This window comes from Nannobrachium achirus (genome assembly GCF_963921795.1).
Source record: "Nannobrachium achirus genome assembly, chromosome: 1".
Taxonomy (NCBI): domain Eukaryota; kingdom Metazoa; phylum Chordata; class Actinopteri; order Myctophiformes; family Myctophidae; genus Nannobrachium; species Nannobrachium achirus.
In genome coordinates this window covers 10485305-10512280 of record NC_137810.1, presented here as the reverse complement: position 1 = coordinate 10512280, position 26976 = coordinate 10485305, and the positions used below count along the sequence as shown (strand labels likewise).

At 43.1% G+C, this 26976-nt stretch overlaps 2 protein-coding genes across 2 annotated transcripts in view; one reads left to right on the top strand and one right to left on the bottom strand.

The window, feature by feature from the left end:
- The first annotated feature begins 17208 nt into the window (after nt 1-17208).
- Nucleotides 17209-21871, top strand: chst14 (carbohydrate (N-acetylgalactosamine 4-0) sulfotransferase 14). The gene is given in 4 exon segments (XM_080725559.1): nt 17209-17650; nt 19224-19415; nt 20713-20945; nt 20947-21871. Coding segments are annotated over 4 exon segments (1185 nt in total). The 5' UTR covers nt 17209-17296; the 3' UTR covers nt 21353-21871.
- An 862-nt stretch (nt 21872-22733) lies between these two features.
- cep135 (centrosomal protein 135) overlaps nt 22734-26976 on the bottom strand; it is a 35212-nt gene continuing 30969 nt past the window's right edge. The window contains exons 23-26 of the mRNA XM_080726985.1: nt 25827-26029; nt 24589-24693; nt 23878-24033; nt 22734-23158 (exon numbers count right to left, since the gene is read on the bottom strand). Coding sequence (XP_080583111.1) covers nt 23137-23158; nt 23878-24033; nt 24589-24693; nt 25827-26029 — 486 coding nt within the window. The 3' untranslated portion in view covers nt 22734-23136. The remainder of the gene's footprint in view (nt 23159-23877; nt 24034-24588; nt 24694-25826; nt 26030-26976) is intronic.

Below are 26976 nucleotides of genomic sequence, written 5' to 3'. Positions count from 1 at the left end.
CTAAATCAGTAAAAACGCCTAGCTCTTTCAATGTTTAATGTGATATAGCAAAGCAGAAATGCAAACATTTACCAAATATATCATATGAATTGTTTGGTATTGAGTCAAAGTCAATGTATCATGATGATTTGTTAAGTTAAAATTTATATTAGTGTTGTTTTTTTTAAACCAAATATCCACCGGGTCAAAATGACCCGAACAGAACGAAGGTGTAGTGAATCTGAACAGAACTTAAGGGTTAAAAAGAACATTGATAGTGGAAATAGCCGATCTACAAGGTTGTAGATCTGCTATTTCCTCTATTTTTTAAATGTTTGAACATTTTTCAACATGTAAACGATTATGACGATCATCACAAAATAATTCTGATTATGTCAAATAATTGCGATTAGACGATTATGTAATAATTGTGACAGCCCTAACATGACACATAAAATAAGCAGATTTGGGATTTTTTTGGGGGGAAAGGTTGATTAGGTTGGTTTAGGTACTGCTTTCATGAGAGTGAAGGACGGATGGCAGAGGGTAATGGGGTGAGAGGGGTAGGACTAAAAAAGACCTGTAGCTGTCTCCATGATACACAGACCCAGCATCAGATGCAGTTAGGACTGGGCAACTGACCGGAAGCATATCGAAACCGATATGCTTATGAGTGCATCATAAAAATGATTATAAAATAAATCTTTTAGAATCTTTCCATGTTGATTTGTTGATATAAGCAGGGCAGGAATTTCAAGTCTCCTTTGTTGAGAATCTGAAATCTTAACTCCCCCAAGTCCCCATCTTTAAACCAATCCAGTGACTTTGATTGGTGCAGGGCTGAGCATTAAAGATTCTCAACGAAAGAGACTGGTGTCTACTGTCTATATATTGACAAGAGAGAAAGAAAGTGGTACAGTCAGCTGGGGCATTAAGGTCACTGTGGCCTCAGGTCATGCAATTGGTTTGAGGGGCACAAGGCCAAACTGAGGGGCAACGGTGGCCATGGCCTTCATGGCCTCCATGAAATTCCTGCCCTGCTTATATCAACAAATCAACATGGAAAGATTCTAAAAGATTTATTTTATAATCATTTTTATGACGCACTCCAAAGAGAACACATTGATCATAATAAATGTACCACCATTGATTCCGGATGGATTCCGGATGGAGACACAAATGCATTTGTGTCTCCATCGGGAAGCATGTATTATAATCAAATGATTGTCTAATGTGACAAAAACAAAACAATATTAATTATATAATTATAACACAAGTCTCTACAGGGTGACTAATCGATAGAAAAAAGTCATTTTGGGGGTGAACTACTCCTAGAATTATTTAATTCTTTAGCTATTGAAAAATAGCAGATATACAAGCTCACACCGAGTGCCGCGCTGCGAGCTTGTAGATCTGCTATTTTTGAAAAAGTTGTGAAAATGTGTGCAAATCTTTGAACATATGTATTTTCAAAGCGAACGTTTGTAACTCAAATTTTGCTTCTGGGGGGTCCCTGGAACTAAACATTTTGAGATGGGGGTCCGTGGCCAAATACATGCCATTTTGGGGTACTTCACATGAAAAGGTTTGAGAACCACTGACATAGTAGTCTCTGAAGAACAGACTAACTGAGCTTTATTTAAGTGAAAAGGACCTTTTCTTTGACGATGGCTGGCCAGATTGCTGACATAGAAACAGGATTCAAAAGACACTTATAGAATCAGGTCAAAATTCAAATGTTCATGATTTTTCAAAAATAGCAGATCTACAAGCTCGCAGCCGCCCTGTGAGCTTGTATATCTGCTATTTTTCAATAGTTAAAGCATAAAATAAAGTTAAAGTTCTATTGATTTGTGGTCCTATCACCCAGCCCTAGATGCAGTCCACCAAGGCTCCAGTAAACCCAGGATCAGAAGGGATCAGACTTCCGTTGCTTCCTCTGCCCTACTCCCTCTCCTCCATCACCTGCCCGTAGATGTTCCAACAGCCGCCGGTTCCCATGGCAACAAGCTTGCAGAAGACAAATTGAATGGACAGACACGCACCCGGCTCGCATCGACCCGTAAGTCACAAATAAGGATATGCTGTTTTTCCGGCGGTAGTACATAAGAAAACGACTGCTGCCGAAAGAAGCACCACGCAGCACTACAGTATACCAGCCACGATAAAACTGACTGGCATGAAGTGAAGACCGGTCAGTCAGCAGTAGGTATTAATACAGCTATGTGCTGTATATGCATGGGGCCTGTCTGGAGGCAATGGGTGAGTTACATAGAGCATCAGTCACATGAGCAAGGTTACAGTTACCACAATGACCTCTGGTGAAGTAAATAATGCCTGTGTGTGACTGTGACTGGCAGTAACACCAAGACAGAGCCATTTGTTTGCTTATTTTTTAAACACACACAAGAGATATACGAGATGTGCATCTAACAAGCAGCGTGTGTGCAAATCCTGCACATTCCAGAGATATGATACACATGTGATGGAAACAGTGAAACACCCTTTAAAATATAAACCGTGCAGTGCCTTTTTGGCTGCTAAGGAAATCAACCGTTGCGCTGGATAGTATATTTGTAAAACTGTGTTGACTACCAAATGAAAAGCTGCACATGCGATGCTTCATTTTCATGTAGAAAAGATATATAGAAAAATAGAAGAACTCCGGCGTCTTTCTGCATGAGAATGCTAACTTACCGTGTTAACGGTCTGTGCGTACCAGCGTATCTGTTGTGTGTGTGTGTGTATGGCCGTTCCACCTGCCTGCTGTCACTGTGGATCTAGGACATTAGGTGGAGTCAGGTGTCACAGGTAGGCTACTGTAGGGAGGGCATGGGTGTCGCACCAAATTCTGGGCCCTGGGTACAAGGATTCACTGCGGGCCCCCCATGAATGTTCTTCATAGGGGAAACTGGGGACGCATTATTTTGTGCGTCCCCCATTTTTGAAAAATCGTGAAAAACCTGTTTGTCAGTGGGCCACAGACCCCCATCTCAAAATATTTAGTTCCAGGGACCCCTCAGAAGCAAAATTTGAGTTACAAATGTTCGCTTAAAAATACATATATTCAAAGATTTGCACACATTTTCACGACTTTTCAAAAATAGCAGACCTACAGTACGTACAAGCTCGCTGTGAGTTGTATATCTGCAATGTTTCAATAGCTAAAGTAAAATAATTAAGGCCCCTCCACCTTAGGCCCTAGTAACTCAGTCCCACTTTCTCCCCCCTTGTGACACCCCTGAGGGAGGGCTTGATTGTGTGTATGCGTATGGCAGATAGACAGACAGACAAACAGACAGACAGACAGACAGACAGACAGACAGACAGACAGACAGACAGACAGACAGACAGACAGACAGACAGACAGACAGACAGACAGAGAGAGAGAGAGAGAGAGAGAGAGAGAGAGAGAGAGAGAGAGAGAGAGAGAGAGGTATATGCTTCCTGCAGCACTTTACAGTGGTGAAAATGCCACTTTTGTCATGGAGCGACATGATCGTTAGGCGCGCTCCTCAATGGAAAAATGACAGTACATGCACGCTTGAGCGCCACGATGCTCCGCTGGAGGGCCTCGGGCGCCAGCCGACGTGAAATTCTCGAGTGCAAATCCGTGTCACAGTGGGAACGTACGCGGTCGGTCGCATAGCGGACAAGGTGTCTCGGTGGGTTTAGTCAGATGTCGAGAGAGGAGGAGGAGGAACAGGAGGAGGAAGAGTGATGGGCATTCTACTCTGTGTGTGCGTGCATGTGTGTGCGTGCATGTGTGCATGTGTGTGTGTGTGCGTGTGTGTGTGTGTGCATGTGTGTGTGTGTGCGTGTGTGTGTGTGTGTGCTGAGGAAGCACAAAGTGGCACTTTGTTTCCTGGGCCAGACAGTGGCGTCAGTTCAGAAACAGCTAAGGTATGGCAACATTGCACGCGCGCGAAGACACCAGTCATGTTGCCATACCTTAGCAACAGGCATGCATTTATTTTAAGAAGTATATTAATTTTTTTTGGGCTGGATATGGCAGCCTGGAATGGTTGTTCAAGTGCAGCTAAACTTGGCATGTTAGTAAACGTGCCACAATTAACAATAATGCATTGCACCTGTGCAGCTGACCTGCAGAACCTGGGAATATATACCATTCTGTCAAGATGGGGAGAATACAAGTGTGGAGAATATAATTATAATACCTTGTTAAAGTGACCATTTTGTTACATTTTGCATTTGTAGTTATTTTACTGTAATTTAACAACATAATGACCAGCACAGAAGAAACATTCATGGATTTATATTCATAAGTAACTTTTATTTATTCCCTGGACCCAGGGTATGGCAGCTGCATACCCCTGCCATACCCAATTGACGCCCCTGGGGCCAGATAGCAGCCAGGGCCGGCAGGGGAACACAGTGTGGCATTCATCATTTCAACTGGCAGATGCAGACAAAGCAGCTCATTGTCATCCCGACAGTAAATGTGTGGCTACGTGCACATGTGTGAACATAATGGTTGCCTAATAATGTTATGCTCACCGTTTTTTTCTTTTCGGGAATCGTTTCGAAAAACGGCGCATTCCACAGGCTCAGAATGCGTCGGGATGCACTATTTTCCAAAAGGCCTAGTCTCTGAGCTTGAAGGTGTGCTCTTCCCCCCCCAAAAAAGGCCTCATCGTGGTTTATGGATTATTGACTTTGCGATCACATGTAACGCATAATAATAGGATCGTGGGTAGGGCTGCCCCAATTATTACATAATCGATTATTTTGAGTAATCGTCATAATCGTTTCCATGTTGAGAAACGTTAATTTCAAATTTCAAGTTTCAAACACTTCCAAAAGTATTGGAAATAGCAGATCTACAGCCTGGGCCACAGGGTAGTGGTCCAGGCTCCTAGGCTGGTAATCCAGACCAGCCTTGCAGCGTCACAGGTTCGAGTCCCGATCCTGACGACCTTTGCTGCGTTTCACCCTTCCATCTCTCTCCCCGTTTCCTGTCAGCCTACTGTACGTCTATCATTAAAAGGCAGAAAAAGCCCCAAAGATATCGTAAAAAAAAAAGAAAAGGAGTTAGCAGACGCGTTGTGAGCTTGTAGATTGGCTATTTCAATGTTCTTTTTTTAAGTATAAAGTTGTCAAATATGTTAGTCATTTATTTGTATATTTGGGTTATGTGTCATAATTGCCACGTGCATTGTGCAACTTCAAAGCCTAAAAGCCAAACAGAAATGTAATTGTCAACGACAAAAAACACAATTAAATCGTTAATCGCAGTTATTTGAGTGACAATTAATCGCCATGTAAAATGTCATATAATCATGACAGCCCTAATTGTGGGGGGAACATCCTATTTCTCTGCATTGGCCAGCCTCGCAAATATAAAACAACTCCCTTTATTTCATGCCTACGTACGTCTAATCCAGGCAGCATAATGGGTGCACATCGGTATAGTGTTACCGCGTAATAAGACTGTAACCCCCCCCCCCACCCCACCCCACACACACAGGGGCGTCACACCAAATTCTGGGCCCTGGGTACAAGGATTCACTGCGGGCCCCCCATGAATGTTAACTATTGAAAAATAGCAGATATACAAGCTCACAGCGCGGCACCGAGTGCCGCGCTGCAAGCTTGTAGATCTGCTATTCTTGAAAAATTGTGAAAATGTGCGCAAGAAACCCATGTTTCCATGTCAGTGGTGCTCAAACTTTTTCATGTGAAGGACCCCCAAAATGAAATGAATTTGGCCACGGACCCCCATCTCAAAATATTTAGTTCCAGAGACCCCCCCGGAAGCAGAATTTTAGTTACAAATGTTCGCTTAAAAAATAGATATTCAAAGATTTGCACACATTTTCAAAAATAGCAGATCTACAAGCTCGCAGCGCGGCACTCGGTGCCGCGCTGTGAGCTTGTATATCTGCTATTTTTCAATAGCTAAAGTTACTAGGGCCCCTCCACCTTGGGCCCTGGTAACTCAGTCCCACTTTCCTACCCCTTGTGACGCCCCTGCACACACACACCCCACCCCACCAGGCCTCTGCTCTGGGTTTGGCTTGGCAGCCTCACAGGAGAATATGGTAATGATGGGGCTTTACCAACCTGCCTACGTTACAGCAGCATAGCACTTCAAAGACCTGGAGGCTGCCTACGTTACAGCAGCATAGCACTTCAAAGACCTGGAGGCTGCCTACGTTACAGCAGCATAGCACTTCAAAGACCTGGAGGCTGCCTACGTTACAGCAGCATAGCACTTCAAAGACCTGGAGGCTGCCTACGTTACAGCAGCATAGCACTTCAAAGACCTGGAGGCTGCCTACGTTACAGCAGCATAGCACTTCAAAGACAGGCTGCTGCTCTCCCCCGACTGCGTGTATAAATAGAAAAGCCCTACTGAACCAACAGGCGCACATTATAGCGTCGGGACAGAAACCTTGTATGTCCAAAAGCGTTACTTTTCAGGAAATGGGGGGAAGAATCATCTGTGTACAGTACTACTAGGGCATTCACCAAATATTAGAATATTAGAATATTCAAATATCAAAGTCACTATTCGATGTTGTTCACCAAAGTCGAATATTGTCGCTTTTTTATTTTTATTTTATTGTTTTCTCTTTAAACAATATATAGTTTATAAAGCTTGGCTAGATAGGAAGTCATAAGAATGCGTTGTCAATGCCCCTGGTGGATGAATTTGTTAATGCTCTATACCAGGGGTTCTCAAACCTTTTTAGGTTGTGACCCCCAAAATAAACATATTTGAACTGGGGACCCCCACCCTGACAAGCACTTGGAATTGTAGGTATTACATTCAATGTGACTCGGTTCCGCAGATAAATATTGTGAAAATAGCAGGTCTACATGCTCACACGTGATCTACATGTGAGCATGTAGATCTGCTATTTTCACTATGTTCGCGTCCTTGCTTACTTAATATTTGACAGTTTGGCCAGTCCTGTCGAATATTCGACTATTCGAATACTGTGAGGTCGAATAATTCGAATACTAAAAATCACTATTCGTGAATGCCCTACTGTGTACTGAGCCGTGGTCTGAAGACTCACCTCTTCAGACTCCACCTAAACCCATAGCACTACTGTAACACTTCCCCTTCCCTCATTGACCATACATGAAGCTAGATAGCATTTTTAGGTTTTAGATGTTTTTTTACTGATAAGGTGCGTGGTCTGCCTATGTTATTGTTTTTTTCTAGATTGATATTCCTATGCATTTGTTATATTGTTGTTGATGTACTGACATATTATCTTGCTTATTATAGTGATGTGTATTACCTGCTTATTGTAAGTCGCTTTGGATTAAAAGCGTCTGCTAAATGCCTAAACTGTAAACTGTAAACTGTTCCAATGCATTCAGTGTAGTTATTATTTAGTAATTAGTTAGTTAGTTACACATTGGGAGCTTGTTATCTTCGCTACTTTTGTGCAACACTGTTATACGACCAAGTCAGGAATTCATTTATGAAAGAGCATAAATATAATTGGAGATACAAGGTATATGTCCAGCCCGACATGCAAAGACATACATGCACGCACACACTGACACACATATACTCACGATTGCGCACATGTATCTATGCGAACTGCTCCCACACAGACGCGTGTGCGGAATGAGAGAGATGAGAGTGTTTCTATTTCTAGACCATTCAATGTTATGTGAATAGAGGGTTAAGAGCTTGAGTTATACTTTGTCGTACAACAGACTATGAATTACTACAGTAGGCCAAGATCAACAGCCCTCGGCCGTTCTCAGTGGCACAGTTAGCAGCCACTACTTTTACAAATGCAATGTCAGCCGTTCATTCATAGTTCTAATGGAAATGTGAACCTAGGTGAATGCTAGGGTTGGGCAATATTATGATATTATACATTGATATAGAGTCTTTTCCTGGTTTCAATCACTTAAAAGAGCGCTGTCAACATTATCTTCATATAATTGGCCTTCACTAATGTTCATTATAAGATGGTCCAATTTCCATCTGCTCTCTCTGCATTTCATTGGTGATTCAGAAACCTGCCTAGTGCCTACCATTGACATCATCAATGATGATTCCAAGCTGATAGTAACTACGGGAAGTTACTGGGAAGTTAGCATGCTGAAATAGAAGCCATTGTTCTTGCATTCATAGAAAAAAGTTTGAAATCTGGTTTGAAACGACCAAACCTGGCTACCGGTGATGTCACTGATAGGCAGGTTTCTGAATCTACAATCTCACAAAGCATGATGTTGTGACACGTTGTGGGTTAGATCTGCTATTTTTGCTAGTTTGGAACAACATTTTTCTTTGATATTATTGTCACAATGTCGACATGGAGGTACTTTCTCAAACATATGGTGATATCTGTTGTGGATATATACAGTGCATTGTCCCTTTACACGTGTCAGTCTTTACGTGCCTTTTTGGCATTCAACATTATGTAAAGACAGGCATGTGTCGAGATATTGATAAACGATTAGAGGTCTGATTTCACCAATCGGATAAGGATCGGGCCTGGAGCCAATCACGTGCAAACAGCACACTGTAACTAATTCCATGTGGGAAAGCGGGCTAATCCGTTTAGTTCCATAGTGGGCTAAACTGGCACGCTGCTGAACCCTGAGCACCAATTTACTTAAAAAACTGACCCTTAGGCCTGAATTCTACTTAGCTGCGCGCTGTCACCGCTGTGCACCAAACATGGTTGATCTAGATCTGATATTGTTGGTGCACGACACCTGTGCGCAACAAGTATAAATCAGCCATAATGCTCAGGGTGTTGCAGTGCAGGGCCAAAGCTTTACTGTCTCAGTGACCACTTATACATTACCCATTTTACACTTGAACCATTAAGACCTGAAGCCGAATCTGCAAATTACTTCTAAATCAGAAAAAGAAAAGCAAGAGCGAGAGATGCACGTACAGATCTGTTTTCTGGGGATAGCAGTGACATCAGTAGGCTACCACTGGATTACAAGGGACATTGTTCAGCTCGTCTTGCCACTAGGGATGGGACGATATGAACATTTCATATCACGTTTATTGTGACAAAAGATATCGCGATTTACAATATTATCGCGATAATCAACATCCATTATCCTGGGGCGGAACATTTGCCAAAAAATAGCAGATCTACAAGCGCACAACGCGTCGCAATGCGACGCGTTGTGCGCTTGTAGATCGGCTATTTTTAGGCAAAGACATTTGGTAGAGTGAAAAAAAAAGACTGTATCAAGTACGTATATTACTTTTACCAATTATAGAGGGTTTAATTGGTACTGGATATGCAGCTCGGCAAATAAAAGGTGAATTGATCCCAGTGCATGACGGAGGACGATATCACGATAAGTTAAATCTCCACGATGCGATTATCGTGAGTGTTTTTTATCACACGATAAACGATAATATCACGTATCGTTCCATCCCTACTTGCCACAACCACAAAAACTGGTCTATCAGTCACAGAGGGCTGGATGAACGAGGACAGACCTCAGATGGAATCAAGAGGTAAACTGTAATTAACATTGTGTGTCTTTAGGTCTGATATACGGATCCCCGTACTGGAACCTGACGGAACCAAGCGCCCTGAAACCAAATGGACATGGTGGCCGTTTTGAGGTACTGCAGTTGGGTCTACTCACATGAACGCGCGTCTAGGCTTCTTTGTATTGACGCGCGTTCATACCGGAAGTGCTCGTTCATGAAGCGCGTCCATGAACACAAACTATGACGCAAAACGCGTCACAGTAGACCCACTACGTCACGGTTTTACTAGCCGAAAGGAGGGGTGAAAAAGCCTCATGCACTGGGTGAGCAACTCAATGCAAGTGGACGGGCGGGGATATCTGGTGTCCTCTCTATTCTTATTATAACTCTATGGACGGAACCAGCAGTCAAGGCCAGACACAACAAGTGGTGCTGAAATGAATGTATGTTTTACAGTAAATGTTGCCCAGTTCAAAGTGTAATAATGTGCATGACTCAGCACTCCTTTGCCCACTAACACACAATCTCCCTCTCATGCACACTCAAAAGCGTGCGAGCGAACACGCACGCAAGCACGTGCACGCACACACACACACACACACACACACACACACACACACACACAGTTGCATTTACTTCATTCATTTACATGCCATATCGCCTTAAGCTGGCCCTACACTAGCCTGATACTTCATTGCCTGACTGCGAGCGCCAGACATCTCACACTACGTTCACTACGTTTCACTCCGGGAGAGTCTGAGATTACCAGGGCAGATTCTATTTCGGCGTGGGCGGGCTAAAGCCTATTGACGTCACACACACACACACACACACACACACACACACACATACACACACACACACGCCGCGCGACGTCGACGTGGCGTGACATTGCAAAAATACGTTATTTCTCATAACATATTATATGTCTGCATGTTTACGTTAGTGCAAAATGGTATTAAAACGTGAGGAAACGGCACTATTTCATAGTTTATTAAAATAATCCGAGTCGAGTCTGACTCCGCCATGACAGTTTTCACGGACCAATCAGAGTCCACTAGACTCTCACGTGGGCAGAGGACACCAATCAGAGTCCACGAGCAAGTCTCACGTGAGCTCAAGAGCTCTGTTTGGAGGGGGCTGGGACCGGAGCGCAGGAGGGAGAAATCACCACGTGCCCCAAGCATACAACCCTGATTGGCCCATTCAAAGCGCCCGCTCTAAAGGCGCCTTCGAAATAGATTAAAATACGTGCAGCTTCAGTCCACACTACACACCACCCACCAGCAGGGGGGGGTGATGTGCGGACTGAAGTGTCAGGCTAGATACTTCAGTCCACACATCACCACCCCCTGTTGGTGGGTGGTGTGTAGTGTGGACTGAACCCGGAGATATTTTATTCTATTTCAAGCGCGCCCAAAGAGCGGGCGCATTGAATGGGCCAATCAGGGCTGTAGACTTGAGGCACGTGGTAGGCTGGTCCGGTCCCAGCCCCCTCCCTTCGGAGCTGTTCTGTCCACGTGAGAGTGCGTAGTGGACTCTGATTGGTGCTCTTCTGCCCACGTGAGCCGCTAGTGGACTCTGATTGGTCCGTGAAAACTGTCATGGCGGAGTCAGATTCGACTCGAATTCTTTTAATAAATTATACAATAGTGCCGTTTCATTACGTTTTAATACCATTTTGCACTAACGTAAACATGCAGTCATATAATATGTTATGAGAAATAACGTATTTTTGCAATGTCACGCCATGTCGCCGTGACTCGCCGTCGGGGGCTCTAAGCGTGTGTGTGTGTGTGTATGTGTGTGTGTGACGTCAATAGGCTTTACCCCGCCCCCGCTGAAGTAGAATCTCCGTCCCCAGGCTCAGACTCAATCCCAAAACGAAGTGTGTGATTGAGTCTGACGCTAGCAGTCAGGCTAGCCCTACACTACCCGATAATCGGGCTATTTAATTACCCCCCCGACAATCGGGCTGCCTCCGACTGAAACGGGCCCGATTATCGTGTAATGTATGGCCGGCTTTACACTAACCCCAATCCCCACCTTAAACTGGCTTAATTATTTTAAATAATTTGAGACACAAGTTTATCTACTGCTTTCATGTACATTTGTCCTCAAATTCGGTCTATATGTCAAAAACATGCATGCATGCGCACGCACGCACGTATGTTGTCCTTTGTTAATGGTCAAATGGTCAGGTATCAAGCCTTCAAGGGGTGTTCAAAAAGTTTATAAATTATCACTCTTGTCCTTGAGAAGCAGAATAGTTCATGCACAGAGATGAGAGATCCATTTCTGATTTGCAATGATATGCCTGGCAAGTATAATGTTTAAGCTGGGGGAGTAGAAATCAATCAGTGACTCAGATTCTCTGCATCTCGGCTACAGTAATTCTATATGTAGCCTAATTATTTTTCAATTCACTCCTGCATTCACTCATGAGATACTTTAATGGTTTCCTGTGGAAATAAGCTTAGTCTTTTCTAGGATCTCCTTTTAGTAGACCTTGTACCAGTGAACTGTCATGAAACTGTGCCTTTTCCTATGCAAACTTCTAATAAAGTCTTCAATCAATCAATCAATCAATCAATGCAGTTTGGCTGTGCCCCCATGTATTCATATACTGTAGATGAAAATTAACACTTCCCATGTGCATAAAAAACACAGGAAAAGCTGATTTCAACAAAACTTTGGAAAACCATTTGCATATAGTGATGACAATTAAGCATAGAGTCATTGTAGCCTATTGTATGACTATGACCATGTGCAGAAATGCTCGTATTTTAGGCATAGGCCTGGCTAAGACAGATGTGAATATGACAGTTAGCCCAAATAGACGCAAATATGACAGTTAGCCCAAATAGGCTACTAGGCTACTTTCTACTGAAACCTATGGCAACCAAACCAGGTTTAGCCTAACACGACTGCAACGCCTGCAGGAATTAATTCTCCCATTAATAAATTAATTTCTGGTGGAATGCCATTTATTCTCCCTGGCCTGATCCGGTGTAATGCGAATCACAGTCCAGAACAATCAGGTGTCATTATTATCAACGAACGCCAGAGCGAAATCACGCCACGCTTAACCATATAAAAAGCGTTAGTTTGGACTGGAGGGATTACAACAACAAAAAAATCTTAATCTAAATGTCACGCACGTCGTAAACCCACGCCATGATTTATTACTGTAGGCCTGCCTGCCTTTGCATGCATGGAGGATTCCAGCTGACACAAATATCCAGATGCGTGAAAATGGACTCGACCGAATCATTCGGTTGTTGGAGACCTGGCAACTGTCAGTGACAGAACGTTATGGTCATAGACACAATGGAATCAAGATGTCAATATATTAGGCCTGCAGACATGGGCAGCTAGACATGTTAACCGTAAATAGCAGACCATATAATGGCCATCTATTAATCGCAGGCGAAAAGACGCACGGGAGAACAAAAGAATCTGTGGCCTTTAGGGGTTTACACCATGATATATGACAAACAGTCATAAACAGTCATAAACGAAATGTGAATGGACATGGCCAATTAGGCTAGGCTCAGTCAGGCCCCATTGACATCTATAGGCGAATTTCATGATCAGATCAAATGACAAGTCCCAGCCCACATGCAGCGCGCGTGCGTGCACACACACACACACACACACACACACACACACACACACACACACACACACACACACACACACACACACACACACACACGTGTGTGTGTGTGTGTGCGCGCGCGTGCGTGGATCTGTGAAGGATGGAACGATGCAGGTACATGGACATGAAGAGGTATAGACTATATAATAGTGACAAGGTCATCATAGGCTTGATGCAGATGACGCCTGGGTTCTGGTGTTCATTCATAAACAAACGCGCATCATGCTGCCAAAGACTCATACCTTTGATGATGCGATGCGGTCCAGCCGTCCAGTCTTGGAGCGCTGGGGGGTCCGGAGGGGGTCCAGACCAGACCAGACCAGACCAGTGATGGGTGCTGCTGCTATGTTAACGCCACGGCTCTTTGCTCTGCGCGTCTTTTGTGTGTCGCTCGATCCTCGATGCCTTGCCTGCCTGGCTGCTGATGCTGCGGCGGCTCCACTCTCTCTCTCTTTCTCTCTCTCTCCACGGCGACGCACGCACACAGACCGGGGCGCGCGCACAGACAGGCAGCCCTTCTTGCGCACACACTCACAGCTGCACACACGCGTGAGAGAGAGAGAGAGAGGAGGGTGTGGCTGGATGGATTGGAGACGGCGAACTGAACCGTCTTTGTCACGATGAAGGGTTGTTGATGTCCGTATGGTGTTGGGGGGAAAAGCCAAGGCACTATGCGGGTCCCCCGCTGTGTTTGCTTGCTGCTATTAGCATATTAATGGGAAGATGATGACTGTTATACATTTCTGCAGTTCTATCGATTTTTAACCTGTCTCGATATACCCCGAGTCCTGAAACGATCCAGGGAGGTCGAATAGAGATGGGCGAAGACCTGGGCCATTGACGCGCTAGATGGCGCTGTTGTGGCAGAAAGGCAACAGAATGAACCATTTTCAACACCTTCATTTTGACATTTAGTATGTTTTTTGGGGAGCTATACATTATTCCATCCACACTATTTGCACATAGACATCATCAAGGCTAATATATGACTATTAAGGCCCATTCTCACTGGGCCAGATAACAGATTAAAAAATCTCTTTCTCCAGATATTTTTCCATTCAAGTGGATGGTAGATAGGCCTACAGATAAAAAAATCTATCACAGATATTATTTTTTATCTGTGATAGATACAATTTTGGGGGTGAACGTGAACTACTCCTTTAAGTGTGAAGTAGGCCTAAGTATTATAATAATCTCAATTATAATCTAATCATTTCAAATTTGTAGGAAACATAGGTGGCAGTTTAAACCTACTCCACCTATTCAATGGTTTAACAAAACGCAAGAACCTGGTGTTAAAATAAGGATTTGGAATCCTTTCCATATATGTGACGTTTTTATTTTTACCACAATGAATGCTCCAATACTCTCTTTAATGAGTAGAATCTCATTCTTTCTTTTTATTATAGCTGGAGAGGAACTGGTAAAGTTCGTGCACTTGGTGAAAAGTTTTTGATTTTTGGTATGGTGTTAGGTATGGGTATAAGGTTTTCAAAAACCATCGCAAACAAGTTGGGCACGCCCCCTAGTGGTCTGTTTGCAATGAATCAAATATTAGATACTTCAGTATATGGTTAAAACCCCAAATAATTGATAAAAGAGATTTTTCAATGGATTCTGTTACTATTGGGTATGATAAACAACATACTAAAAATTCTGGAAAAAATGACTACCGGAAAGGCACCATTTTAAAGATGGCGTCCACGATGGCTGCCGGGAGCTGAAAATGCCTATAAACTGGGTTTTAATGTGTAAAAATTCATAATAAATCTGCACTTGATGAAGAGTTTTTGATTTTTGGTATGGTGTTAGGTATGGGTATAAGGTTTTCAAAAAACATCGCAAACAAGTTGGGCACGCCCCCTAGTGGTCTGTTTGCAATGAATCAAATATTAGATATGTCAGTATATGGTTAAACCCCCAAATAATTGATAAAAGAGATCTTTCAATGGATTCTGTTACTATTGGGTATGATGAACAACATACTAAAAGTTTATGAAAAAATAACTACCGGAAAGGTGTCATTTTCAAGATGGCGTCCACGATGGCTGCCGGAAGCTGAAAATGCCTATAAACTGGGTTTTAATGTGTAAAAATTCATAATAAATCTGCACTTGATGAAGAGTTTTTGATTTTTGGTATGGTGTTAGGTATGGGTAAAAGGTTTTCAAAAACCATCGCAAACAAGTTGGGCACGCCCCCTAGTGGTCGGTCTGCAATTAATTCAATAGTAGATTGGTCAGTACATGGTTGAAACCCCAACTTGTGCCCAACTTGTTTGCGATGGTTTTTGAAAACCTTATACCCATACCTAACACCATACCAAAAATCAAAAACTTTTCACCAAGTGCAGATTTATTATGAATTTTTACACATTAAAACCCAGTTTATAGGCATTTTCAGCTCCCGGCAGCCATCGTGGACGCCATCTTGAAAATGATACCTTTCCGGTAGTTATTTTTTCATAAACTTTTAGTATGTTGTTCATCATACCCAATAGTAACAGAATCCATTGAAAAATCTCTTTTATCAATTATTTGGGGTTTCAACCATATACTGACGTATATAATATTTGATTCATTGCAAACAGACCACTAGGGGGCGTGCCCAACTTGTTTGCGATGGTTTCTGAAAACCTTATACCCATACCTAACACCATACCAAAAATCTAAAACTTTTCACCAAGTGCAGATTTATTATGAATTTTTACACATTAAAACCCAGTTTATAGGCATTTTCAGCTCCCGGCAGCCATCGTGGACGCCATCTTGAAAATGACACCTTTCCGGTAGTTATTTTTTCATAAACTTTTAGTATGTTGTTCATCATACCCAATAGTAACAGAATCCATTGAAAAATCTCTTTTATCAATTATTTGGGGTTTCAACCATATACTGAAGTATCTAATATTTGATTCATTGCAAACAGACCACTAGGGGGCGTGCCCAACTTGTTTGCGATGGTTTTTGAAAACCTTATACCCATACCTAACACCATACCAAAAATCAAAAACTTTTCACCAAGTGCACGAAATTGATGATTTCTGACCAGTTCCTCTCCAGCTATTAAAGCCGACGTTGAATCCAATCCAATCAACAGGGTGGCACAGCAGACCTAGGACCTACAGTGCCACCTACTGCACTGCACAATGGTCTCAAAACTTTAGGCAAATGTGTTCATTCGGTGCTCATGCTTAACAACATTCCCAATTGCCAATTTAAAAAATCCTGCCTGGATTAGATTTGCAAAAAAAAAAAAAAAAAAAAACGCAAAAACGTGTATTTTGAGTGTTGCCAAATCAATAATGTAGGTCCTACGCAAATGAAGGGAACCCCAATGCAAACAAGCCATTGCGCTTTCTTGTGGTCCAAATCCTTTTAGTAGACCTTGTATCTGATTCTGAACTGTACTGTCCTGTAGGCCTACTTATTCCTATCTAATCAATCCAATCAACCAATCAATCAAAAATCAATCGATAACTCACTCATTCACATGGAAATGGAATAGGCATATTAGACTATTAGTGATCCTTTCCACCAATAAAACATCGTGTTTCACGATTTATTTAGTTGTGTGATAGCTTGATAGGCCTATATTAAAGCGGCATACAAAATCCTTTGCCATTTTAGGCGACAGTAAAACTGACATTAATCCTATATGGGCATTGGGCATGGGCATTATAAACTTGCAATAATGTAATACTGCTTATCAAAATGCCCTGTAGCCTATGATTCGAGAAAAAAAAACTACAACTCCCACAATTCCGCTGGGGGCACAACAACCACAGTTAAGAGTTATTAGCTATGGTTATTAGGCACAACTTCAACTTTCTTATATGCTTCATTTATGCTCCGTCGTACGGCGGTGTCGCGGGCCGGGGGCGGGAGGGGCGGGAGGGGATAAAAACACAGCTGATCTACAATACCAAAAAGCGTCGCGTCAGTGACGCGTTGTGGTCTTGGAGATCAGCTTTTTTTTTTCTGCGAAGACGTAGAGTTGTAGAGTCTGGTGGGCGAGGTTAGTAGAGTCTGTAGTGTAGAGTAGACCTCCACACTACAGTCAGCCTCCTCTCTCTCAGTCTCAACTATGGGCAGCCTACGTGGAGGATAACCGACACTCCATTCCTTCTTCCTCCGCTGAGAAAAAACACCGCAAAAGAAAGCAACAACTCGGGGTGAGAAACAAACAAACAGATGCTTCCTCGAAAGCAGGACGCGGCGATGATGATGATGATGATGAAGAGGCCCGGCGGCGGCGGCTCGACGAGGAGCGGCTCGGTGGTGAACTTCAGAGCGGCCGTCGGGGCGCCAGGCGGCGGCGGCGGCTCGTTCCGCCGCGGCTCCGCCGTGCTGCCGTCGGTGCTGACGTTCGCCGTGATCGTCGCGTCCGGAGGCCTGCTGCTCATGATCGAGAAAGGAATGCTGAACAGCGTGGAGACTCCTCCGCCCCGGGGGAACAACAACAACAACGGCAACAAACTGCTACAGCGGGCCGACTACATCAGGCAAGCCCGGCCCCACGACCCGTCCGCGGACACGGAGTCCCAGGTAGGCAACGATGGATTAGGCAGGCAGGCAGCGATCCATCCATCGCTGTAGCCTCGCGTCTACTACTGTACTGCAAAACCAGACAGTGCTGCTGGCCTGGAAGAAGCAACTCAGATCAGATCTTTCATATTTGGCTACTTTAATAAAAGTAGGCTGCTTTAAAAGTTCACTTCACAATACTTTGTTACAAGTAAAAGTCCTGCTTTCATAATTGAACATATCGTAGTCAAAGTACAAAAGCATTAGCATCAACATTCCGCACAAACATTGGCTAAGTTTTACCTGGCTGTATGACTATGATATTTGAGATCCTTGATTCTTGAAAGTAGCTCCTTGTAAGTAGCAAACAAACGTATTTAGTCATTATTGCACAGAAAATGTGCCATTTTCAGATGTTATTACACTGTCTGTAATTATTAATTATTAATGGTAGGGTTAATCACTTTGTTTTGCAGCAGGCACAAAGGGAATTAATATACTGCTGTCTAAAACATACAATATTTCCCTCTGAAATAAGTATTGTGGAGTATAACTATAAAGTAGCAATAGAAATACTCGACGAGTAAAGTACCTCTAAATTGTAGGCCTATTTTAAATAAGTCGACAACACAGAACTTGCATAAACATACTTGGCTTACATTCCACCGCTGCAACAAATAAAATACACTCGACACATTTGCTTTTGCATGAGACTAATATGTAACTCTTCAGTTAAACTGCTGTCAATGTAGCCACCACCTAACCACACCAACCCTTGTGTCCCTGCTATTCTGGGGCCAACATTGAGCCAAAATAACCCATCTACAAGCTCACAATTCATCGTAACACAACACTTTGAGCTCGCAGATCGGTTATTATCAGAGAGGACTGAAGAGGTTTGGTGTTGTTGAGGGTAAAAGGAGTGTACCAAGTATAGGGCCTGGGGGGGACATCAGTCAACAAAGAATATAGGGTTGGTGGTTAAGCCCTATATACTTGGTCGTACAGTGAATAGGGAAAATAGCCAGTGTATAAGTTCATAACATGTTGACAGTATAATATATGTGCCCAAAATAAGGATGCCAGGTTGAAAGTGTTTTAAAAAAGCCTGGACTTTCAAACCTTACCCACAACAGAAAAGTTCCCAGCCTTAACAGCACATCGTTTTAGATTGTGTTAATATAATATACATTTAGACAAACTAGAACAGTGATTCTCTAAGTGGGGTCCAGGGGTCCTCAAAGGGGCTCCCCAGCAAAATTGGTTAATATAGCAATCTGTTTAACCACTTTAAACCAACAATATATACATCAGCTATTTGAAAATGGCAGATCTACGAGCTTACACCACATCGCGATTTGTGATGTGATTTCTTGTGCACTTGTAGATTATGCCATTTTCAAAACAAATCTTGAAAGAACACACGTCTTGTATGAGGGAGTCCCTGGCACAAAATATTTTCAGATAGGGATATAAATGAATATCAATTTGGGGTCCTTGACATGAAACCACGGACTGAACCAGAATGTTTGTTTTCTCCAAAATCATCCAACAAAACCTCACACATTTTCTCCTCTCCGGTCGATGGACACAGATCCTGCAGGAGATCCGAAACCGCACCATCCGGACGGTGTGCAGCCAGAAGAACATGCCCCACAGCGTGTGGTCCCTGAGCCCCCCGCAGCGCAAGACCCTCCTGCAGCACATCCTGGTCAACGACAAGTACCGCTTCCTCTACTGCTACGTGCCCAAGGTGGCCTGCTCCAACTGGAAGCGTGTTCTCAAGGTACACTATTATGTCCAGTGAGAAGTACTCGCATGTTTTACTTATTAAAGGGGAAGACCACCCATTTTCAATATTTGAACTATGTCATTGATATACCTTAGATGAGTTGTGTGGAAATACAAAAAAAGGCCCCCCCTCTTCTGTGTTGTCTAGAACTGGATTGATTTTGGGATTTGTATTGTAAATCACACTGGTGTGAAGTCATCTCTGTGTGATTTACAATACAAACCCCCAAATCAATCCTCGTGTTCTAGGCAACACAGAAGGGGGGAACCTTTTTTTAATTTCCACACAACTCCTCTAAGGTATATTTATGACATAGTTCAATATTGAAAATGGGTGATCTTCCCCTTAAAGTGAAAATATAAATACGGCAATGTAGTTACAAAATGTATAAAAAAAGAAATCTTTAGAAAATAGCCGAGCTACAAACTCACAATGCGATTGAGCTTGTAGATTGGCTATTCCCACACTCTTTTTTATTTGAAAGTACAACATTAACTATAGCATGTTTTGGCCATAGTACACTGTGTATTTATATTATTGGTAGTGGTCTTTGTCAGCCATTTCTTTGTATACAAGTTATTTGTCATATCTGCCCTGTGCAAGCCAAAAGGCAACAGAAATTACAATTGCATTCATTATGTTCCAATTAAGTCATTAATTGCAATTATATGTTTGTCAATTAACCAATTTTATTTAGAACGGGTACACATTATTGTGTATCATTATTTTATGCTTTAACTATTGGAAAAATAGCAGATATAGCTGCGAGCTTGTAGATCTGCTATTTTTGAAAATCTTTGAAAATTAGAATTTTGACCCAATTCTAGAAGTGTCTTTTGAATCCTTCTAAGATTTTTTGAAAAACCCTGTTTCTATGTCAGCAATCTGGCCAGCCATCATCAAAGAAAAGGTCCTTTTCACTTTCACTCAGTTAGTCTGTACTTGAGACTACTATGTCAGTGGTGCTCAAACCTTTTCATGTGAAGGACCCCCACAATGATACGTATTTGGCCACGGACCCCCATCTCAAAATATTTAGTTCCAGGGACCACCCAGAAGCAAATTTGAGTTACAAACGTTCGCTTTGAAAATACATATATTCAAAGATTTGCACACATTTTCAAGACTTTTTCAAAAATAGCAGATCTACAAGCTCGCAGGACGGCACTCGGTGCCACGCTGTGAGCTTGTGTATCTGCTATTTTTCACTGGTTAAAGCGTTCAATAATTCTAGGCCTAAATGGGTTAATCGTAACAACATTTTCATGTTGGATCCCAACCCTACCTCAAGGTCCTGAACGGAGCCCTGGAGAGCGTGGACGTCAACATCAAGATGGACCACAAAAGCGACCTGCTCTTCCTGTCCTCGCTCAAGCCAGAGGAGATCCGCTTCCGTCTCAAGCACTACTTCAAGTTCATGTTCGTGCGCGAGCCCATGGAGCGCCTGCTGTCGGCGTACAGGAACAAGTTCGGGGAGATCGAGTCCTACCAGAAGAAGTACGGGGTGGAGATCATAAAGCGCTACCTACCGGAAGGGGCGCGCCAAGGACGCGGCGGTGACCGGGGACGACGTGACCTTCGCCGAGTTCGCGCGCTACCTGGTCGACGAGGACGTGGAGCGCATGAACGAGCACTGGATGCCGATATACAACCTGTGCCAGCCGTGCGCCGTGCCCTACGACTTCATCGGCTCCTATGAGCATCTCGAAGGCGATGCGGAACGCGTGCTCCAGCGGGTCGGCGCGCCCCGTCACGTCCACTTCCCCGAGCGACAGGGCTGGTACAAGCCGGTCACCACGGCCACCTTGCATTATTACCTGTGCAGCTTGCCTCAAAAGATACTGAGGGAACTCCTCCCCAAGTACATCCTAGACTTTTCCCTCTTCACGTATCCCCTCCCCAACACAACCACTGAGTACTGCAGACATTAACGGGACAGCTTTTACAGTATAGTTTTTGAATTTATTTTTTATACGGAAACTCTCGTACAACGTGTTTTTTAATCCCAAGGAGTAAGCTGAGTTTTTTTATACCGTGTTCATATTTTACATGTTGGTGCAGCATCATGAAATACGGAATATTAGAAGCCTCTAAGCGATTAGTCTGATGTCCATTTCTCAAGACACTCTTCCAGACCGAAAGAGTATTCAACCAATCACAATGAAGTTTTCACAGAAACTTAATGTACCTTAAAATTGATTATTATGAATACATTTTGGACTTTCCATTTCTGATGAGCAGCTAGCTAGCTAGGCTATGGTTAATGTGGTTTCCAGTAGGAGTTATTTACATGACTGCACAGACTTAATGGAAGTGGGGAGATAACAATACACCTGCTTTAATATTTCCTACTCATTTTCAGAGCTTCCCAAGTACAGACTGTTAGGCAGAAGCATTTGAAAATTGTGTGAGTCAACGCATCCGTCTTGAGACTGCTGCTCTGATGTCAAAACCACTAGAACTTGAAATGAACTGTAAAGGACCAAGAGAGAAAGAAATGTTACCAACTGTAGGGCTGTCACGATATGACATTTTACATGACGATTAATTGTCACTCAAATAATTGGCGATTAACGATTTAATTGTGTATTTGTCGTTGATAATTACATTTCTGTTTGGCTTGTAGGCTTTGAAGTTGCACATGACAGATATGACACATAACCTTAAATATACACTGAAATTACTGACATATTTGACAACTTTATACTTAAAAAAGAACATTGATAGTGGAAATAGCCGATCTACAAGCTCACAACGGGTCGCGATGCGACGCGTTGTGAGCTTGTAGATCTGCTATTTCCACTATTTTTGACTTTCTTAAAAAAATATATGAACATTTTTCAACATAGAAACGATTATGAAAAATAATCACGATTATGTCAAATAATCACGATTAGACGATTATGTAATAATTGTGACAGCCCTAACCAACTGCCAATTTGCACTGTTTCTGTTACTGTTCAACAATCATAGACCATTGATAAGATTCCAAGCTGAAAATCCAGTATGCATTGATGAAACTGTTAATATTTTGTTACTTTCCTACTTTTTACACAGCAATAGAGAGTGCAGAGGCCTGATGTTTCAAACAGTGGTCATGGTGGTTTAGCAGGCTAAAACATACTGTGGGTTTGAACCAGGCTCAATGTGTCATGATTTATACCTCCATGTTTCCATTCCTCTCCACTGTCTAATAAACCAACCACCCCCACTCCAAAAAGAAAAAAGATGGTCTGCAATTCTGCATTTGGATTAATATCCTTATTTTTAATAATTTAATAACTTAAAACATCATTAAAAAAAAAACGGGTATGCTATGAACAACTGTAATAGAACATAAAAAAACGAACAAAAACCGGTATAAACATATAATAAAACTTTATGAACAACATAACGGCACTTAATCCGCTGAACGTTTTTGAAAATGAGCAGGTAATGTGTGTGACATTGGAGAGCACAGCCTGTCGATGGGCTGCTCCAGCTGTTAAAGTCCAGACACATGCAGGCCTAGAGCGATCATGTCCATACATCAAGACTCCCTGCTCCATTCCTTCCCTTAGGTGTTAAAGTCCAGACACATGCAGGCCTAGAGCGATCATGTCCATACATCAAGACTCCCTGCTCCATTCCTTCCCTCCAGACACATGCAGGCCTAGAGCGATCATGTCCATACATCAAGACTCCCTGCTCCATTCCTTCCCTGTTCCGTGAGTCTCTACTCTTTAAAACTCACGTTTCTGGGGAGAGAAAAGAAGAAAAAGTGCCACGAGTTTAAGTTGGTAGCGAAGCACTTGGGCTGAAATGATTGTCCCTTTTCATTCCCAAAAAAAGCCAGCGCAGTTAGACACACTAACTCGTTTCTCTGCGTATTCCCGCATTAAAGGGTCATTCCCACCGGGCAAGATAAAGATAAAAAATATCTTTCTCAAGTGGATGGTAGTGTCCATACTGGACGCTACTACCATCGGGAGCGTGTCGATATTTCACATAACATTTGGTCTACATCCCAGTATTTCGACGCGGGTGAATGTTAACCTGGTGAAATGCTAACCTGCAGACGCTGGTGAATGTTAACCTCTATGCCTAAAAACCTACAGTTACCCAAAGCCTAACCATAACCTCAGTAACCCTGACGCTGGTGACTAGCTAAACTGCCGACTCCCGTAGTCTAAAGCCTCTATCAGAGTCGGTACCGCGGTGGTAAACTATCCACCGCGGTGTAGTGCGGTGTAGTCTTTTTGAGCGTTAACGTAGTAGTTTTATGACTCAAAAAGACTACACCGCGGTGGATAGCTCACCACCGCGGTGCCGACTCTGATAGAGGTTTAAGTAATGACATGTAGAAATAGCGAGATTTCACCGCTAACATCCACTTCAATTGAGAAAGATATTTTTTATTTTTATCTTGCCCGGTGGGAATGACCCTTTAGTTTGGAGTATGTGGCGGCAGACTTACTTCTCTGTGGACTTGTCGGCGGAGCGGTCAGGAGTGCGGAGGATGGAGTGTTCTTGGGAAGCTGGCCGGGGACTGAGAGAGACGCTGAGAGGAGAAGCGCTCCGCAGGGAGGAGAAAGACACTCCCTGTTTGCGCATCTCCTGAATGGCCCTCTCGCTGGACAGACACAGAGAAACAGTTTTACCGTGTGTTGTTCCAATGCACATTCTAACAGTTTTTCACAAATGGAGGTACTAGTGCCCCTATGGATACTACAAAGGTGTCTTATTTTTCTTCTTGACTGGATTAAATTGGTACGCCAAGCTGCAAAAGTACTGTGAAAGCATTTTGCCAAACAGAAAACTTTGAAACTGCCAGTCAAACACAGGGGGCTCCTCCAAGCTAAAATTCAATCTGTATTTCACTGTGAATCAATACTGTCCTTTGGAACTGAACTAAGTGGCAGTAGTAGGCAGTAGTCCAAAATGAATGGACATAGCGTGGTCAATTGTCAATGCTTGCACATTGGCACACCTACATATAACACTCCCCAGCCATTATTACTGCACCTGTGTTGCTTACCTCACCAAGGCTGACCCTAAGTAAGAAAATGATATGAATTCTGCATGCTGAAAAAAGCAGTTTGCTCTAATCCTAGCCATTGTGGAATCCTCTATTACAGTTTTGAAGTTAATTACAGTAGGTGGTGTGAAGATAATTGTCTCTACTCACCGCTCAAAGCGTTCAGTGGTCAACTGTCTCTTCAGAACGTCCATCTCTGTCTGGAGCTGAGAGACTTTCCCTCGGAGCTGAGACACCTCCTTGGCATGACTTGCGCTTGACACACACACACACACACACACACACACACACACACACACACACACACACACACACACACACACACACACACACACACACACACACACACACACACACACACACACACACACACACACACACACACACACACACACACACACACACACACACACACACACACACAGAAATATCACGATCATTTTGATCAAAAACTAACGATAATATATTTCTTTATTTTCTTTTTCAAGAATTCTCAGAAATAGTGCAAATAAAAGAGCTCTACAAGCTTACAATGCGCTGAGAGCTTGTAGATTGTCTACCTTTGCCAATTGAAAGTAGGAAAGTACAAGTAATACGCCTATGGCCATTGGCAACCGTCAGGTCAGAGCTTCTAAATACGGCACAAACTTTTCGTCGTTTCTTTGGCCACTGACAATGCTGTTTTTGAGGCGATGCACAGTGGTAACGTGATCCGCCTCTCGCTAGCACAGCGGTAACGTGATCCACCTCGCGGAAATGGCGGATCACTTTACACTAGCCCTTACCCGTTCACAGATATGAGCTCCGAAATGATGTGCAGTGTGTGGGTTATGGGATGTGCACTGTGCACACAGTATATGAGGGATGGAAAGTAACTTTAACTGGTGCTTGCATGATAATATGTAGGATCATCAATGTAAGAAATACCCGTTTCTTTTAATGGCTACAGAGATACTGTGTACCCCCGCCCGGCGCCCGCACGCACGCATGCACACATGCACACACAGCTGGTTAAACATGTTGCCTCATGCTAGATGCAGAATAGATATGCCTCATGCTAGATGCAGAATAGATACACCATAAAAATGCTAATATACAGCATATGATTTGTGAAAGTGACAAACGGGCTTCACAGTTATGTTAGGTGTGTTCATATGCTAATGGTGATGCGATTTCAGATCAATTGCTCCAGCCACTGAGGAGAAACGCTGGGACAGACACTCACTCACTCACTCAGACATTCGGAAAATGATATGTTTGATGGGGTTCTCGAGAGGCGGCAGACGTTACCGCAGTAGCAGGAAAAGACCACACTTATCACAATATCCCAAACATCCAAGTCATATACAGTACATGTGCAGCCCTACTGTATATGTAACGGTCTTTACGTTTTGCTGTCGGCCAGGACGAGTCTGTCACGGAGGATCTTGAGCTCCGACTCTCTCTCGCTGGCACTCAGGTGGGTTTGGAACTCCTTCTGGCGGTTGGTGGAAAGTAGCGCCTCCAGGTTGCGGACAGTCACTCTCTCACTGGCCAGTTGCTTTTTGAGTAGCTCTGCCTCCGAGCGAACGTCGTCCAGTTCTCCTGACAACTGCCGAGGCAACACACACACACACACACACACACACACACACACACACACACACACACATACATTAGAACACTATAACAGAAAGATATAAAAGAACAGTACAGTAATACAAACCTAAACCCAACATTTATTCATGGTAACTCTGTAAAAATGGAAATAAAATGGACATGAAAGGCTCCATTTGTACACTCTCAGAGTTACAGACCTGTAAGGGTCCATTTGGACCCCTGGTGGTCGCTAACCTAACCTGACATGGGGAACCTGTGTATTAGAGCAGTGGTTCTCTATGTTTTCAGGCCGCGACCCACCAAAATAATCATTTTAACTGGGGACAGCACACCCAGATGAGCACTAAGAGTTGAGGCGTTACATTTTGTATAACACGGTTCTATTGTGAAAATAGCAGATCTACATGCTCACAACACCTCGCGTTACCTAGATCTGCTATTTTCACAATTTCTGCTCTAATATTTGGCCAATGTTTAATTTGTCATTTTAGAGGTATTAAAAAGCCCTTAAATTGTCACTTTAGAAATGTGCAGATACCCTCTATACACTTAAACTTTATGTTGGTTTGTTTACTGTTGAGAGAGAAAACAATGTTGTGCATTAAGTTAATCATCTGGGGACCCACCCAAAACAATCTGGGGACCCCCAAGTCGAGAACCAGTGTATTAGAGGGTAATCCTCACAGCTCCCCACTTAACGCTCGCATCGGCTATATATAATGCATTTACGGGGCATTCAGAGTGTGTGTGTGTGAGAGTGAGTTACATGCCAGCGCTGGCTAGGGCATTCACCAAATATTCGAATATCAAAGTCACTAATCGACGTTGTTCACTGAAGTCGAATATTCGCTTATTTTTATTGTTTTCTCTTTTAAAAAATAAAAATATATAGTTTATAAAGCTTGGCGAGATAGGAAGTCATAAGAATGAGTTGTCAAT